The sequence below is a fragment of the Puma concolor genome, chromosome B1 (assembly GCF_028749965.1).
Source record: "Puma concolor isolate L17-30 chromosome B1, mPumCon1.1.hap2, whole genome shotgun sequence".
Classification (NCBI taxonomy): Eukaryota; Metazoa; Chordata; class Mammalia; order Carnivora; family Felidae; genus Puma; species Puma concolor.
The window spans coordinates 13668138-13685137 of record NC_141670.1 but is presented as its reverse complement, the minus strand read 5'-3'; the positions used below and the strand labels follow the sequence as shown (position 1 = coordinate 13685137).

The window sequence follows — 17000 nt, the reverse complement described above, 5'->3', positions numbered from 1 at the left end:
TCATCGACAACAGTCTGCATTGGATTAGCGCTGCCTAGGAGGTGAAAATTTCAGCTCGCTATTTTTAACCCGTTTGAGCATCCTTCGTGCTGCCTAAACGAAATGCTTGCTTGGGGTGGAGATGAGCCTCCCCCACGCATCACGCCACATGTGCTGAGGTTTTTTTTTTTCTTTTAATGGTATTCCACAATGTTTTGTTTTGTTTTGTGTTTTTTTTGTTTTTTTTTTTTTTTGTTTTTTTTTCCGATAGGGCACTAAACTAGTTGTTTTTGTTACAAAAGGCAAGGCTTCACACCGGGTTCAGACTGCATGCATTTCCTAGTACCTACTATTTTTTAAATTGGTGGAACCTGCACCCTGATAATCTATGTCAGCTGTGTAGACAATACGAAAGAAAAAAAAAAACACTTGGGTTTGGAATTATAAGACATCGTGCAATGGACTTAGAAGTCCCTTGGCTTACCGAGGGTATGTATCTCAAATATTATGTCTTATATCTTCCCTTAAAAACTGGCTCAGTCGGTTAAGTGTCTGACTTCGGCTCAGGTCACAGTCATCTCACAGTTGTGAGTTCGAGCCCTGCATCAGGCTCTCCGCTGACAGTGCAAAGCCTGCTTTGGAGTCTCTGTCTCCCTCTCTCTCTCTCTGCCCCTCTCCTGCTCACTCTCTCTCTCAAAAATAAATAAATAAACATTAAAAAAACTGAATCTCAAAAAAAAAAAAACCCTACTATGTCAAGCTACCATATCCCATTTCATAAACGATGATACCTGTAATTTTAGTAAAATATCCTTCAGGGGGAAAAAAAAATCTCTCTTTAGCAAATCAAATGAGTCTTCTTTGAGGTAAACTGATTTAGGTGAGTGAATGTTCTTTCAATATAGTTAGGACGGTTCTTTCCACAATAGAGAGAAGAAGAGAACCATGGAAAATTTCCAAACTTCTGCATGATTTATTGCATTATTTTTCTGAAATTTGTTGCTTGCTCAATATCATACTGTTGGTCACACTGTTTGTAAGGTGACTGGGAAAGAAGGAATATATTCTTTACATTTGCGGTTTAATTTATTTTTCCTCATTTCCTGATTAAAATAGCTGAGGGATGCTAAGTTCTGTGTAAACTGACTATGCAATACAAATGGGAGAGGATTTTATTTTTATTAGTAGTAATCGTGCCTGCATCTCCAAAAAATGTATTAGAAAACAAAAACCTAGGGATGCCCAATTTAAAATAAGCTACTGTCTGAAAGCATGGAGATTGGTAGGTTTCAGACTGTGAAGGCAAGTTACAGAAGTCATTACTCACTGGTAGAGTATACAGACAGAAAACAGAGCATGAAAACGTTCAACAAATACACGTGAATGGCCAAACCATAACGGGTTATATTATGTGACACTAGGATGTTTTAAGGTAGAACCTTAATGTTCTAGATCGCCTGCCGGAGAGAAACCTGAACCCTTCAGTAGCAGGCTCTTGTATGAACAGATAGACATCAGCACATGGGCTACATGGCTCATGAGATAATTCAGAATTAGGACTGTCACTTTTCAATGAGTGAAAGGCCTTTGCTTGTCAACCTTTCCCATTCCCTTACGTCAGTTCTAACGGCAGAAACGTCCGTGAGCACCTTCCTGAACGGGCGAGGGAGCCCACGAGACCTGGATCTCAAGTTTATGCACAAACACTGGCTGTGTGCAGAATCACACCCCTCACATATAAAATGTGCACAGTGATTCTCGCCTGGGGGGCTCAGTCGGTTCAGCGTCCGACTTCAGCTCAGGTCATGAGCTCACGGTGCGTGAGTTCGAGCCCCGTGTCGGGCTCTGTGCTGACATGGGATTTCAGAGCCTGGAGCCTGCTTCGGATTCCGTGTCTCCCTCTCTGCCCCTCCCTCACCTACGCTCGGTCTGTCTCTCAATAAATAAATAAATAAATAAACATTAAAAAAATTTTTATATGTGCACAGTGATTCTCTACATGAATCGGTACCCTTATCTGCGGTCAATGTGTCTGTAGGTGGCTTTCTACCTTTAAACTGGAATACTACGTGACCATCTAGTTTCTCAAAAATCTGAATCAGAGGCTAGACATCCAAGTTGGAAAATAATCATGTCACCTATAGAGGAGAAAAACATGGCACCTCCAAGGGGGCGCCTTCTGAGTGTGCCTTGTTTTGTGAGACCAGTGACCTACCTTGTCTGCTGTATTCGTCTGCTTCTCTGTGAACCAAATCCTTTACTCTGTTTCCGTAAAGCAGCCGTGAAGAATCATGATCAAAAGCTTTCAAGGTTTCACTGGAACTGTACGACTTCTGCGTGGGGACCCTACACTCCTCATTGTCTGCTGAGGAATTTGTATAACGCCGTTCTTTTTCTCGTCTGCTCTTGGTCAGCGAGCAGTAAGGCCTACGTTCTTTCACATCCATACTTCATTCCTTCTGGGTGCACATCAGTCCTGGTCGGCACAGATTACACTCACGGGTCAACTTGCATTGGCCTCTCTGCAAAGGTAAAAGGTTTGCATAACGTCAGCGTAACATTCATCTAAAAACTGACCACCCTATGGGGCACCTGGGTGGCTCAGTCCATCAAGCGTCCAACTGAAGTTCAGGTCAGGATCTCACGGTTCATGGGTTCGAGACCTGCGTCGGGCTCCGTGCTGACAGCGCAGAGCCTGGAGCCTGCTTTGGATTCTGTGTCTCCCTCTCTCTCTGCCCCTCCCCTGCTCACACTCTGCACTCTGTCTCTCTCTCTCTCTCAAAAATTAATAAACATTAAAAAAAGCTATTAAAATCTGACCACCCTACATCCTTCTCAATGTGGAGAATGGTGAAAAGAAATACTGTGGCCTATCTAGAAAACTTGCTTTCAACAACAACAACGGTGAAAATTTGTGAAATCACTGTAAAATGTCCCGTAGTACCAGGAAGTGAGGCATACTTTCTATTACTGAGTGTTATGGAGGCTTGTTCAAGCTACTATAACTGATTTTTCACTTTAATAATAAAAAAAATTAAGCTCAAGATCAAATTTCACTACAGAAGCGAGCTAAAGGTTGGCCCCAATATGCCTGTTAAATTTTCCACAATGGGACAATTTTCTCTCACAGCATTTTTGCCATTCACAAATAAATTCTCTTTCTTCTAACAAAAATGTATACTATTTTTACTTCTTTGATTTTTTTTTAAGAGCAGAAGCAAATTGGGAGCTTTTTGGACGTGAAATTTTGTCAAATACATTGAGCATTTTTTAAATTTCTGCAAAGACATTTTCTTCGGCGGACACAATTTTCACGTTTCGAGGACCTAAACAGCTTCAACTATGGAAAAAACTGATCCTTGTCCCTTACTCTTCTCCTAAAAATGTATTTTCCTCTCTAGAACGTGGGTTGAATCCATGCTATCCTGATTTAAAGGCAGTTCAAGTGGCTAACTTGAGGTGGTAGGTTTTTGCAAGGGCCAGTAGCAAGAGTTAAATCAGAAGGAACAAGGTCATGTGCGTTTCTTTGCTGAGCTACTGTCTCTTTCCTGATTTGGCTGAACTGACAGGGGTAAAAGTGACTGGGCCTGAGGAGGGATGGCTTCCCAGGTCTAATGTGCATTTTATTTTTTTTTACTTATTTTAAAGTGTATTTTTTTATGTAAGCGTTCTCTACACCCAACGTGGGGCTCAAACTCACGACCCCAAGATCAGGAGTGGCATCCTCCACAGACTGAGCCGGCCAGGTGCCCCTAATCTGCATTTTAAGGGGTCCTCCCTTGTCTTTACTCTTTCTCACTTGGTCTTTGTCTTACATCTGAAGGTCCCCAAAGGCCTCCAGTGGTGGCTCCCACTCCTCTCCAACTTTCAACTCACTTTTTATTTGAGTGATTCCAGAATCAGCTTGAAACAAAGGATTTCTGGTGGCCCCAGATCTTCTCTTCGGTACCACATCCCTAGGACCGTGATTTCTATTTACATTTTTTTTTTTTTTTCTCATGGAGAATCCCTCTCCCAAGGAATCCTTCCCTCTCTCTTGGTCCTTGGCTATCGTTATCCGCATCACATCTCTCTTTAATGTGCTTTCAACATGGTGTCTCGGGGCTGGCTCCCGATTCTCCCACGTTGGCTCCGCTTACCTCTAGGCTATCAACAAGTCTCTCCTGTCTGAGCAACATTAGGACTCCTCTACCTTTCACTTTCTGATTTCTGCCTTCCATCCAGCAGTAAGAATAGTAGTGAAATTCTGAGTTGGCCTGGTCACAGAGTTCCAGAGCCTATGCTTGGAAACTCTGGGGGGGTTCCTCCTGCTACCTCTTTTTTGTTTGTTTGTTTTATTAAAAAAAGTTTTTTTACATTTATTTATTTTTAAGAAACAGAGAGAGACAGAGCACAAGTGGGGGAGGGGCAGAGAGAGAGAGGGAGACACAGAATCCATAGCAGGCTCCAGGCTCCGAGCTGTCAGCACAGAGCCCGACGCGGGGCTCGAACTCACAAACCGCAAGATCACGACCCGAGCCAAAGTTGGACACTTAACCGACTGAGCCACCCAGGCGCCCTGTTTTGTTTTGTTTTTTTTAACGTTTATTTATTTTGGGAGAGAGCAAGAGAGACAGAGAGAGAGCAGGGGAGGAGCAGAGAGAAAGGGAGTGAGACAGAATCCCAAGCAGGTTCTGCGCTCTCAGCTCAGAGCCTGATGCGTGCTCAAACCCTGAGATCACGACCTGAACAGAGATCAACGGCCAGATACTTAACCGACTGAGCCACCCAGGTGCCCCCCCTGCTACCTCTTTGACCAAATTGTATCTTCTCCCGTCTACACTGCCTGTGAAGTGTTAGTTACTTCACATGGGTTTCCACATTTCCCTGCTATTGAATCAAGTGGGGCTGTTAAAAGAAGTCGCTAATATTTCCCTCGGCTGTTGAAATATATCTTGACTTCTCTACCTTTTTTCTGATTTTCCATGAATCTGATTAAATAAAGAAAACTAATGTTTTTCACTGATCCCTTCTGATTCATTACCCCATTATTCTCTTCACAAATTCTTCCAATAGCTCTTAATAGAAATTGGATTTCTCTTATTGTAGCTCTTCTATGAGTTTAAGACAATAAATAATTTCAAGATGTGATAACAGGGCATATTTTTGTATAACATGGTTAAAACAACATACCAATTCACTCTCTTTAGTCCAGGGAAAACAAATATTTACTTTAGGTAAATATTTATTGAATTATTATTATGTATTTAGGCTCTCTTTTATGTGCTGAGGACACACCATTAAATAAAATGATGTCATTGCCCTCATGGAACATACTTCTACTGAGGGGAAGCAGGTACGTTCTTTCCAATAGAACAAATATATAAGTCTGAGTTCGAGGAAAATCTTGTTTCTAAAGTGGTCTAGATCTCTTTGGAGGAAAAGCCATATCAACTCTCATAACTAAGTGACCACCAAAAAACTTCTAATTGACCAAATAAATATCATAATTCAAGCATTTTTAGTAACAGAACTTTGGGATTTGAAATTATTATGAAAGTTTCAGTTCTTGCCATGAGTTGACATCGATTTTAAGATAAGTGCTGCTAAGGCACTGAGCCTGGATGGCTCAGTCAGTTGAGTGTCCGACTCTTGATTTAGGCTCAGATCATGATCCCAGGGTCATGGGATCGAGCCCTGTGTTGGGCTCCATACTGAGCATGAAGCCTGCTTAAGATTCTCTCTGTCTCCCTCTGCTCCCCTCCCCCACTCACACTCTCTCTCCAAACTAAAAAATAAAAATAAATTAATTGAAATAAGTGTTGCCATATACACACATGTTTGCATTTCTACACTTTAAAAATGAACTGATTAAAGCAAGGGGATATTCCCGCCCTCCCCCCCACCCCGCTGCAATTTTGCTTCAGTTAGTTAGACCAGGCATTGGTAAACTCTAGTACACCAGCCAAATCTGACCTATTATCCGTTTTTGTAAATAAAATTTTATGGGAACGCAGCACATGTATTTGTTTATGTCTTGTCCTTGGCTGCGTTCTTGCTACAAAGACAGAGTTGAATGGCTGCAACAGAGACTTTAGTGAAGTGAATTGTGTCTCCCAAAAAGATATATTGAGGTCTTAACACCTAGTACCTGGGACTGTGACCTTATCTGGAAGTATGGTCTCTGGAGTTGCAATCAAGTTAAGATGAGGTTATGTTGGATTAGGATGGGTCCTAAATCTAGTGATTGGTGACTTCATAAGAGACGGGACAGGGAGATTTGGATCCAGAGACATGGAGACACACAGGAAAGAGGGCCACGTGAGGACAAAGGCAGAGGCTGAGTGACGTAGCTACAAGCTAAGGGTTGCCAGCAAATGGCAGAAGCTGGGGGAGACACATGGAACAGATTCTTCCCGAGAACTTCAGAGAAAGCATGGTACAGCCAGTACCTTAGTTTTCAGACTTGTTGTCTCCAGAACTTCTTGTTCTAAGCCACTGAGTGTGTGTAGTTTGTTACTAATGCAGAGACCTGATGGCCTGCAAAGTTTAAAGTATTTACTCTCCGGCCCTTTATATGCAAAATGATCAAGGTCTGACATCATTCATATTTCCATTCTGTCCTTCATTGTCCCTTTGGAGCTTTGAATGTGAAATGTCTTCTCTTTATTATATAGCCCATGATACAAGTTCGCAATCTTGCAAATAAGATGATCAATAAGTTCTTTAACGTTGTAATACAAACATATACCATCAATAGTAAAGATGCGTCCACATGGTAAGGTTACCAATATTTATAAATCAATTACATGTTAATAGACGCCTAATAAAAAGATAATTTTAGGTATTCTTGAGCTTTATAGAACATCTCTAGCACCAAATATCTGACTTTTCTTTATTTGTGAAGCAATTCTGAAGTGCCATGATAAATGAAGATACCGTATTCAAATATACTATCAAAGACAAAGACGTTTGATCCTAGAGATTCCAAACAATAAAAAGGCTTTTGCATTTGTCTTTCCATTTTTGTGCATAGTTCAAACTCTTCAAGGATGCAATCTACACTGTAATGTTTGCAACCACTGATACGCTTCTGATGGAAGTCAATGAGTTCAATATGACTTCAAAAGGCAGTGTTGTGCATTATCTTCTGCACTCAGCTCCAGATTTGAAGGTTAAAAAATGCAGCTGTTTAAGCAGTGCTAAATTGTTGAAGCACTTTGATGGTGATTGCATAGTCCTACACAGGAAGAGGGTCACTATGTGCATATTCAGCATAAAGCATTTGATGAACAGGATCATGGCTGTAACAGTGGGCAAGGCATTTGAACAATAAGGAAAACGATTAGAAATAAAGTTGTCCAAAAAGTTCTGACTGAATTTGCTACAGCAAGTATACAACATCATCAAATTGATTGGGTTCATTTCCTTGAAAAACAACTCCGTTACTAACCATAGCACCTCTCTGGAAAACACAGCTGGTCTTAAAGAAATTTCTATTATTTGGTTATTAATTTTTCTCAATTAATTGTTTTCTCAATTTTTTCCTGCAAATATTTGATCGACTAAATGAACCGGCAGGACACCAGATCTGGGGTGATCATATTGTCTATTTCAGATAGTAGTCAAACCTGCTTGAAACTTGGCCAGAGAACTTAACAACATTCTTACACTGTTTCATAACATGTTCCTAATTCCAAAGGAACATTTTTTAATTGTACCTTTAGGAAGCAATCTGATTTTAATTGGACTCAGTATATCTTTAAAACCTTTCAGTCAACGATTACAATTTATCAGGCTTGTAACAAACATCCCTAAAATCATCTGTACTTCTAAAATTCTAGGAGCTTATGTGTCTATCCAGCAATTGTAATAAAAACAGATATTCAAACACAAAGGATTAGGTAGCCTGTTGGTCAAACTCCACCCATGCTCCCACTGTTCCTTATTTTCTGTAAGAATTACAAATTCCTGAACATCGCTTTGAATATCTTCTGCACAGAATGTCTTCCTCAAACTGTCTTTATAATAGTTTGAAAAAGCTCACCCACAAGAATAAGCAGACTTCAGAAAAACACTAATTTACTCAAACATATTTTTGATTAAAGATCTAAATTAAGCTATTTGTACATAACACTAGGAAAATTTTACCTTTTATTATTCACAATTCACGTTTTCCCTAATAAGGTAGAATTTATGATTTATTACCAATTATGATAATTAAACAGTAAATACAACTTTGCACGCTGTAAGAATTTCTAAGTGTTTCCTTTATTGAAGAGCTAGATTAATGCCAATTGAACACAAGAGGAAATCAATCGCTATTGTTCATTTTAGAGGAAATCTTGTTTCTGGAGGCAAATTTACAAGTCAAAGAATTAAAATAATTAAGTGCAAAAATAAAATCATATGAAATGATTTTTTTTTGTGATGCCAAATTCAAGCATAACTAAAATTTGAGCTTGCAGTTTTAAACAGAAGAATGTAAGTGACTATAGATGTCATGTGTGAGGCGCGAAGTTAAAGCACAAACAAAGCTGTGGGAAGAAATACGGGGAAAGACAACAGTGATGCTTGTAGAGAAGATACAGATACAGAAAAAGTATAGTGGATAATGAGTGGTTGAGCAGGTTAAGCCAAGGCAAGTTTCTTTCTTTAAACATGACATTTGATAACTATAATAAATAAGTCAGCTTCTGCTTCTGGCCAAGATAGAGGAACAGGACCTGGATTTACCCTCTTGCCTAAAATAACAACAACAGTAAAACTGACAAAATACATGAAACAGAGTTTTCAAGACATTGACACAGAGAGAACCTTGAGAAATGGGAAACAAACACGCCGAGTCCTTGATTACCCTTGCTCACTACCTCAATAGTTTCTAGGCTACAGGACAGGAGGAAGAACGCAGGAAGAGCACCGCAGACTTCCTAACCTGAATAGGCAGAGCTGAGAATCCGGTAGATGAGAGAGCTGCATGGAGAAAGAACTCTGGAGGATGGCAAAGGGTGTTTCTTGAGAGTTCAGCAGAGTGCTGGTCAGCACGTGTAGATGAGACTACTGCAGGCCAGAGAAAGAGCAGTTTGGAAGGACTGTAACAGAGCTTCTCAACCTCAACATTATTAACATTTTACATGGAAAAGTTCCTTCTTGTGGGGAAAATCCGACAGTAGGATATTTAGCCGCACTCAGCCTCTATCCACTAGATACCAGTCGCATTCACATTCGTGACAATAAAAGATACCTTCAGACGTTACCAAATGTCTTGTGGGTGCAAAACTGCCCTTCTAAAGGATCACCAAATTACAGGAAACGGTACCCAGAGCTCACACAAGGACAAGAGTAGCGTATATTCCCACTAGTCAGATGGGAAAAACCTCGTAATTTACTAGGCAATTTACTTAGGAAGGTCTCACCTCAGTTGTGGGGAATAATTTAGCACTAAACTAAACATGGTACTGGTCTCCTCTGAAAAGTCTTCAAAGCAAGGCCAGGGAGATCAAACTGTTTTCAAGTAGCTTAACTATTCCACAACAAAGCTGAAGAACGTTATAGGAGTGCAAAAATGTCTAACACTCAACAAGGTGAAATTCACAATGTCTGGCCTACGATCAAAGATCTCTGGCATGCCAAGAAGCAGGAAAATAATGAGGGGGAAAAAATCGATCAATTGGAACAGACTCAGAGCTGACACAGGTGTTGGAACTAATAGAAAAGGACACAAAAACAGCTATTATAACTGAGTTAAACATGTTCAAAATATTAAAAGGAGACAGGGAGGATATAAAAAGGAGACCCAAATCAAACTTCTAGAGAGGAAACCACCATGTCTGAGATGGAAAATACACTGGATACGCAGTTTTTCGACACTGCCAAAGAGAAGGTAAAAAGACTTAAAGATATAGTAATAGAAGATATACAAAATGAAGCACAGAGAAAGAGAATAAATAAATAAATATGTCATTAGTGAGATGTAGGATTACTTCAAGTGGCCAATATAGATTTGATTGGAGTCCCTAAAGGGGAAGAAAGGGAGAAGTCAACAGAAAAAAAAATGTGAAGAAATAATAACTGGAAAATCCTCAAATTTGATAAACGCTATAAATCCACAGATTCCCAGAAGCTCAGCAAACACCAAGCACAAGAAATATAAATAAATTATGCCCAGGCATTTGGTTGTAATTTAAATTATTTTTAAAAAGAAAACAGTGATAAGAGAAAGTCCTGGGGTGCCTGAGTGGCTCAGTTTGGGAAGCGTCTGACTCTTGGTTCAGCTCAGATTATGATCTCACGGTTCACGGGTTCACATCCTGCTTTGGGCTCTGCACTGCCAGTGTGGAGCCTGTTTGGGATTCTGTCTCTGCCCTTCTCCTGCTAGTGATCTCTTTCTCACTCTCAGAATAAATACATAAACTTAAAAAAAATTAACTTAAGAGCAAGTCTTAAAAGCAGATCCAGGAAAAAGGCACATTCCATATAGAGTTCCATGTTGGAAGTAACGTAAGCAAGAAGACAGAAGAGTAAGCTCTTTAAAACGCCGAGAGGAAAAAAAAAACTGTCATTCTAGAATTCCATAACCAATGAAAATATCTCTCACAAATTAAGGCAAAATAACTACATCTTCTGATGTGTAAAAGTTGACCACCTAGAGGCTCTCATTATAGGAAATGCAAAGGAAACTAAGTAGAAGGAAAAGAACATCAAATAGAAATATGGATCTCCACAAAGGAATCACTAGCACTTGGAAGTGGCAGCTATATGGATAAATGTATGATAGTTTTCTTATTATTTAAATCTCTTTAAAAGATGGCTGGTTGCATAAAAACCGTAACAGTATATTGTGAATTTTATAACATGTGTAAATAAAGTATATTGCAACAGCAGCATAAAGGAACAGAGAGGAGATAGTATACTATTGTAAGGTTTTCATACTATATGTGAAGCGGCATCACCTCAGGAGACACAGTGTAAGATGTACACTTTCAACCCTAAAGCAACCACTATAATAACAAAACTGAGAATTGTATCTAATAGTCCAACAAAAGAAATAATAGTAAAAGGCGAAAGATTTATATGATCTGAAGAGAAACCAGAGTATCCCACTAAAAGAAATAACAGAATCGTAAAAACTGGAAGCATCAAAACTATTTGACTAGTCCAATGAAAGTAGGAGAAGAGGATCAAAGATTATATGGGGCAGAACAAATACAAACAGCAAGTTGGTAGACTTAAGTCTAATTAGGCCAATAATCACATTAAATGTAAATGGTCTAGATATCCCACACAAGGCAGAGATTTTCAGATTGGTTTAAAAAAAAAAGTATATGCTGCTACCAAGTAACACACTTAAACATAAAGACACAAAAAGGTTAACAGTAAGTGGAAAAAGAGAAACCTAAGCATATCAGCAATCACATTAAATATAAAAATAAATGATCTTCACACACCAGTTAGAAGACAAAGATTGTTAGCTTGTATGAAAAAGCAAGGCAAGATCAGTTGGAGGAACATTCACCAGCAATTCAAAAGAATGGGGTGATTTTCATGCATTAGCATAAAACGGTGCACAAGGAATAGTGTTTTGTAATTTTTTGATTCACTCATCATACATGGCAGGCATGGTGAGAGGCACCGAAAACGTAGAGATGAACAAGACACAGTCTTTACCCTCTTTCAATCTGAAAAGGGAGAGGATGGTTAAATAATCACAAAAATAAATATACGATTAAAAGTGTAACGGGGCGCCTGGGTGGCGCAGTCGGTTAAGCCTCCGACTTCAGCCAGGTCACAATCTCGCGGTCCGTGAGTTCGAGCCCCGCATCAGGCTCTGGGCTGATGGCTCAGAGCCTGGAGCCTGTTTCCGATTCTGTGTCTCCCTCTCTCTCTGCCCCTCCCCCGTTCATGCTCTGTCTCTCTCTGTCCCAAAAATAAATAAATGTTGAAAAAAAAAAAATTAAAAAAAAAAAAAAAGTGTAACAAAAACTGCAAAAAATTACAAGTTGTAAAGACAGAGAATAGAAAGTGGGGTCTAATGGAAATGGAGAGCCCAAAGAAGAGCTCTCTTAAATGACATTTAGGTTGAGATCCACAGGATGAATAGGGTTTAGCCTGGCCACAAGCATGTGTGTCACAGGAAAGGACTTGAGGACATACCAGGCGGGCTGAGAGAATAACCTGTTCAAACAAATGCCTGCAGGCAGAGAACACCTGGATGGACAAGTGTCCACGGGTTGGGGCAAAGTGAGTAAGGAGACATGAGTCCAGAGGAAACTTGCTGGCCAGGTGCAGAGCTTCATTACATAAGCTAATGGGTCTCACCCAGAGTGCACCAAACATGGTGACCACTGGAGAGTGAAATGGGGCACTGATGTGACCAATCAGATTTACAGTTTGATGTGATCCCTCCACCTGAAGTATGAGAACAGGGAAGAGGGAGATCTGGAGTGGAAACAGGAAAACTGTTGGTAGATTGTTACGGAAGTCCAGGCCAGAGAATGCTAGCGTGGACTATGGAAACTGAAAAGGCAGTGAAGATTTAGAGAGGTGGATGGATATGAGAGATCGACGTGGCATCAGCAAGACTTGGGATGGGCTGAAACAAGAGTGAGGAAAAGGGCGGAGCTGAGAATGACTGGCAGGTTGCTGGCTTGAGCAGATGGTGGAGAGGGACACCTCTGAGACACATGGGGAGGACCATCCCTAAACACTAATTAATGAGCAATACCAATTCATGCTTTTCTTTAATTTAAACCATGTGTGAAGCAGTAATATTTGTTCTTTGTGGAAACTAGAAAGTACAGATGAGTGCCCACCCCCCTCCAGAAGGAAAACATTAAAATTACTACTCTCTTGATCTTTTGTGAGTCCACATTTTTGGATTTTTTTTTCCATGTGTGTGTGTACATGTACGTGTATGAATATATGTATGTATCACATGCATTTTAATATAGATGATCTCACAACCCATTTCTACTTAATGTTGTGAACATTTTCATTTGACTGAAGATACAGTTATGTCTATTTTAACAATAATAAATAGGAAGGTTGTTTTAAATTTTTTAAAATTTTTAAAAAATTTTTGTTCATTTTAGAGAGAGAGAAAGAGAGCACGAGCAGGGGAAGGGAAGAGAGAGAGGGAAACACAGAATCTGAGGTAGGCTCAAGCCTCTGAGCTGTCAGCACAGAGCCTGATGGAGGGCTCGAACTCACGAACCGTGAGATCATGACCTGAGTTGAAGTTGGATGCTTAACCAACTGAGCCACCCAGATGCCCCTAAATCTTTTCTTTTAATGTGTGTTTTATTTTTGAGAGAGAGAGAGAGAGAGAGAGGAGGAGAGGCAGAGAGAGAGGGAGGGAGACACAGAATCTGAAGCAGGCTCCAGGCTCTGAACTGTCATCACAGAGCCTGATGTGGGACTCAAACTCACCTACCGTGATATCATGACCTGAGCCAAAGTTGGATGCTTAACCAACTGAGTCACCCACGTGTCCTGGAAGGCTGCTGTTTTAAAAGTCAAAATTATTCTCCATGCTTTATCATAGATAGCAAATATGCAAACTTAGATAATGAAGCAAATAGGAGTAATATACTAAAATAGCTACTGAATAAGTGTGAATACTGGGAAATTTCTAATTGGAAAATATATAGAACACTGCCTTAGGCTATAAGAAGAGTGGCTTAAACCTCATCAAATCATTAAAAATTCTTTTAAAATTATTTATATAGAGAAGGAAACAGAAACTGGAAATGATCAAAAAAGGAAAAAAATATGGATAATGAGGGCTAATTTACCCCATAAGGTGAAGTAAGAATATTATTCTATGATTTAAAAACAACTAAAGCAATTCACTTGTACGGTTTGACATTAAAATTGATTCTGTTTTTCCTGAGAACAATTATGGACAATTGTAATATACCAGTAATATGTATTAATACCGTCACGTAGTTTATGATAACACCTGCACCAGTAATGGCGGCGAAAAGGCCCTAATCTCCATATTTTGAACAGATGGGAAAAGGCACTGGGGTCCAAATACGGCTGCGCTGAATGTAGCTTTCTCACCTCGCAGACTTTTAGGGTGAAGTGTAAATAACATCTCTCAATTTGCCTGTCCGCCTGGATACCCATCATGTCTATTTAAGTATTTTTACGATGTTTTAACCAGAACCCTGAATAGAGAGGCCACCACTGTATTCCTCTGTGCTTCTGCATGAGCCAGGCCTTTGAAACTTTGCCTGCGATCTTATCTTGTTCAAAGGAAAAATCAAGGAAACAGTTAGGGGTCATGTAGACGATACTGTGTTATCCAAATGGCCTCAAATATACACTAGGTTAAAAAAAAAAAAGAGGTAACTTTGCTATCACCCCATGTATTGTTCTGATTGAACCGGGTCACAGACTAGACTGTCGTTCCATCTTCAAATGAACACGCTCACCTCGGCGGACATGCCGGTCACGGCCAAATACACGATGACAGCAACAACCTCCATTTACTGAACACTTTTCTAGGCTAGGTATTTTACGCACTGTATTTCTGCTTCTAATCACAGCCTGTCAAGGGTGTGTGATTTACCAGTTTTACTGATGAGGGAATATGAGAAATTAATAAAAAATTCCACGTCAGACAACCAGTGAGTGGTGAGGGTGGGACTCAGATTTTCATAGCCGGCTCTTCCATTTACTCCTTTGAAAGGATGCCAGACTGTAAGACCTGTGCAACATCAACTCCAAATCCAAGCTCTTCATCACACTGAGAAAAACATAAGCAAGACTTTAGATGGCTTCACAACAACGATACGCTTGCTGTATCATCAGCGGGACTCAAAAATGGGGGTTACTGACTGGGTGACAGTTGGGACTGCCATGTAAAACTGGACAAGCTTCTTAAATGAAGAGCTAATACTATTTCCCTAAGTGCAGAGCATTTTCTTCTCTTGAAGAGTGGGCATAAAAGCTCCTTGATTAATTATTAATTTCAATCTTGATTACTGAGTGCTTAAAATATGCCAGGTGCTTTACATATATGACCTCACTCAATCTGCACAGCAACCCTGCTAGGTAAGAATTATAAACCCCATTTTCACATGAGAGAACTAAGGCTCAGAGAGGTTAACAGACTTGTCCAAGGTCACAGAGTCTGGAAGTGGCTGAGTGGAATCTGAACATCTTTCGGTGTAATTCCAAATCCAGACTCTTAAGTACTAGACTATACTTCCAAACCTTAGAACAAAAAGGGGCTTTAAGCTATCACAAAAACAAATTTTTCAATAGGTTGAAAACAAAAGAGGGGGAGGGAGGGAAGGAGGGAGAGAGAGAGAGAGAGAGAGAGAAATGATAGCAAAGAGTTTGACAACCGATGTCAGGATGTCAACAGATCCGGGATTAAGAAAGTCAATGAAGGCTGCCATGTTGAAAAGACCATGACAATTAAATTTGCAGAGATCACAGGACTGGGGCAGCAACAGGAAAAGCCACGTGAAATTCACCTGAGCAGAGAAAGGTGAAACATTCAAGACCAACTTAAAAGGATAAAATACACTGGAAACATTTTCTAGCTTGTGTTCAAGGAAAGACGGTTAAGGAAGAAACAGATGATACCTTACTGTGAGGCTATGTTTTCATAGGAGGACACAGTCACCTTGGCTGGTCTCCCAGCCCATGTGGTTTAGTTACCAGAGGACGAGGCTCTCCTAAATTACAGCCAGTGTGGTCACATGAATTTTTTTGTATGCCTCGTATTTCTCGGAATAAGCGCTTGCCTCCGGTGATGGTTTCCAGAGGTTGAGATGGAGCAGACCCCAGTCCTGGGGTTAGGGGAACTGCCTTCCAGGCATCTCAGTGACTGGCTCAGGAATGAACATGTGGCCTGACGCAGGCCAATAAGGTTAGCTCCAGGACATGTAATAAAACTCTCCGGAATGCACCTACTCAGACCGGCAAATGTGGAGTTACTTCTGTGGGGATGTGTATGTGGCTCTCGTCTACATTTCTGTCACCATGGGAGAAAGCCCGCCTGCCAACATAAGTCTGCACAGAAGACAACGGACCTCAGAGAGAGAGAGGAATATGGTTCTGGACCAACAAATTCTCACACTGGGTGTTCCAACTAAGAAGAAATCTATACAGCCACAACTAGGCGGAAATACAGGACAGGTTTTGGATCTGACAGATCTATGTTACAGTCTAGCTCCACAATTCACAGTGTATGTGTCCTATGACCTTGGACAGGTTACTCAACGTCGCTGAGATTCGGTTTCCTGTATTTTATTCTCTACAATGCATATGACACTGTCTTTCTTACAGAAGTATTATGAGGATTACATGAGATAAAGTCTTAAAAGCATTTAGCACCGTGATTGGCATATAATATAATGTCTGCTTGATAAGGGCCAGTTATCATAATTAAATTCAAAAACATGTCCAGTGTCCAAGAATAGCATCCAGGATCATTAGGCTTTTCTGAGGAAGCTGGGGTGGAGAAAATGCATAAAAGCCCAGTTCTATAAAGTTGAGAGCAAGGGGTGATACTGTAGCTGGGGTGAAAATGGTATTTTGCCAAATGTTTGAATGGGATTTAGGTTTTGAATTTTTGTGAGCTTCTTCAAAAACACTAGGCCATCAAATGAGAAAAAAAAAATAGTTCCCACACTGATAATTTTCAAATGACTTCATCTATAACATTATCCAAATATTTACGTCTCGGTAGCAGGAAGCAGGGGGCCAACACTGGAAAAACTTTCAAGAGGGGCAATGAAACTGATTAAGAGTCTCCAGATTGAAAGAACTATGTGAGGTTTATTTTAGTAACAACTAGGTGGAGACCTGATAAGTACCCACAAGTACTCGGAGAATAAAGGATAACTACAGTTATTCATGCCTCTGTAACCCACAGGCAAAATTACTGTAATAAACATATCCTCTGTCTCCTGCCCAGCAGATAGCTTTCATCTCAATCTGAAAAGCACCAAACTGGCCAAATGGCACCTTCTTCACAGACCCCTGGGGAGCAGGAAATTCTGGTTCAGTGCTGGAGGTGAGGG

General features: G+C 40.3%; 1 protein-coding gene across 16 annotated transcripts in view; it reads right to left on the bottom strand.

Annotated features, from left to right (window-relative positions):
- The window catches only part of TENM3 (teneurin transmembrane protein 3), a 1294211-nt gene that overhangs the window by 454378 nt on the left and 822833 nt on the right, over positions 1 to 17000 (bottom strand). For all 16 annotated transcript variants that reach the window (XM_086703136.1, XM_086703140.1, XM_086703142.1 and 13 more), the window contains one exon: positions 2195 to 2501. In XM_086703136.1, coding sequence (XP_086559262.1) covers positions 2195 to 2426 — 232 coding nt within the window. In that variant the 5' untranslated portion in view covers positions 2427 to 2501. The remainder of the gene's footprint in view (positions 1 to 2194; positions 2502 to 17000) is intronic.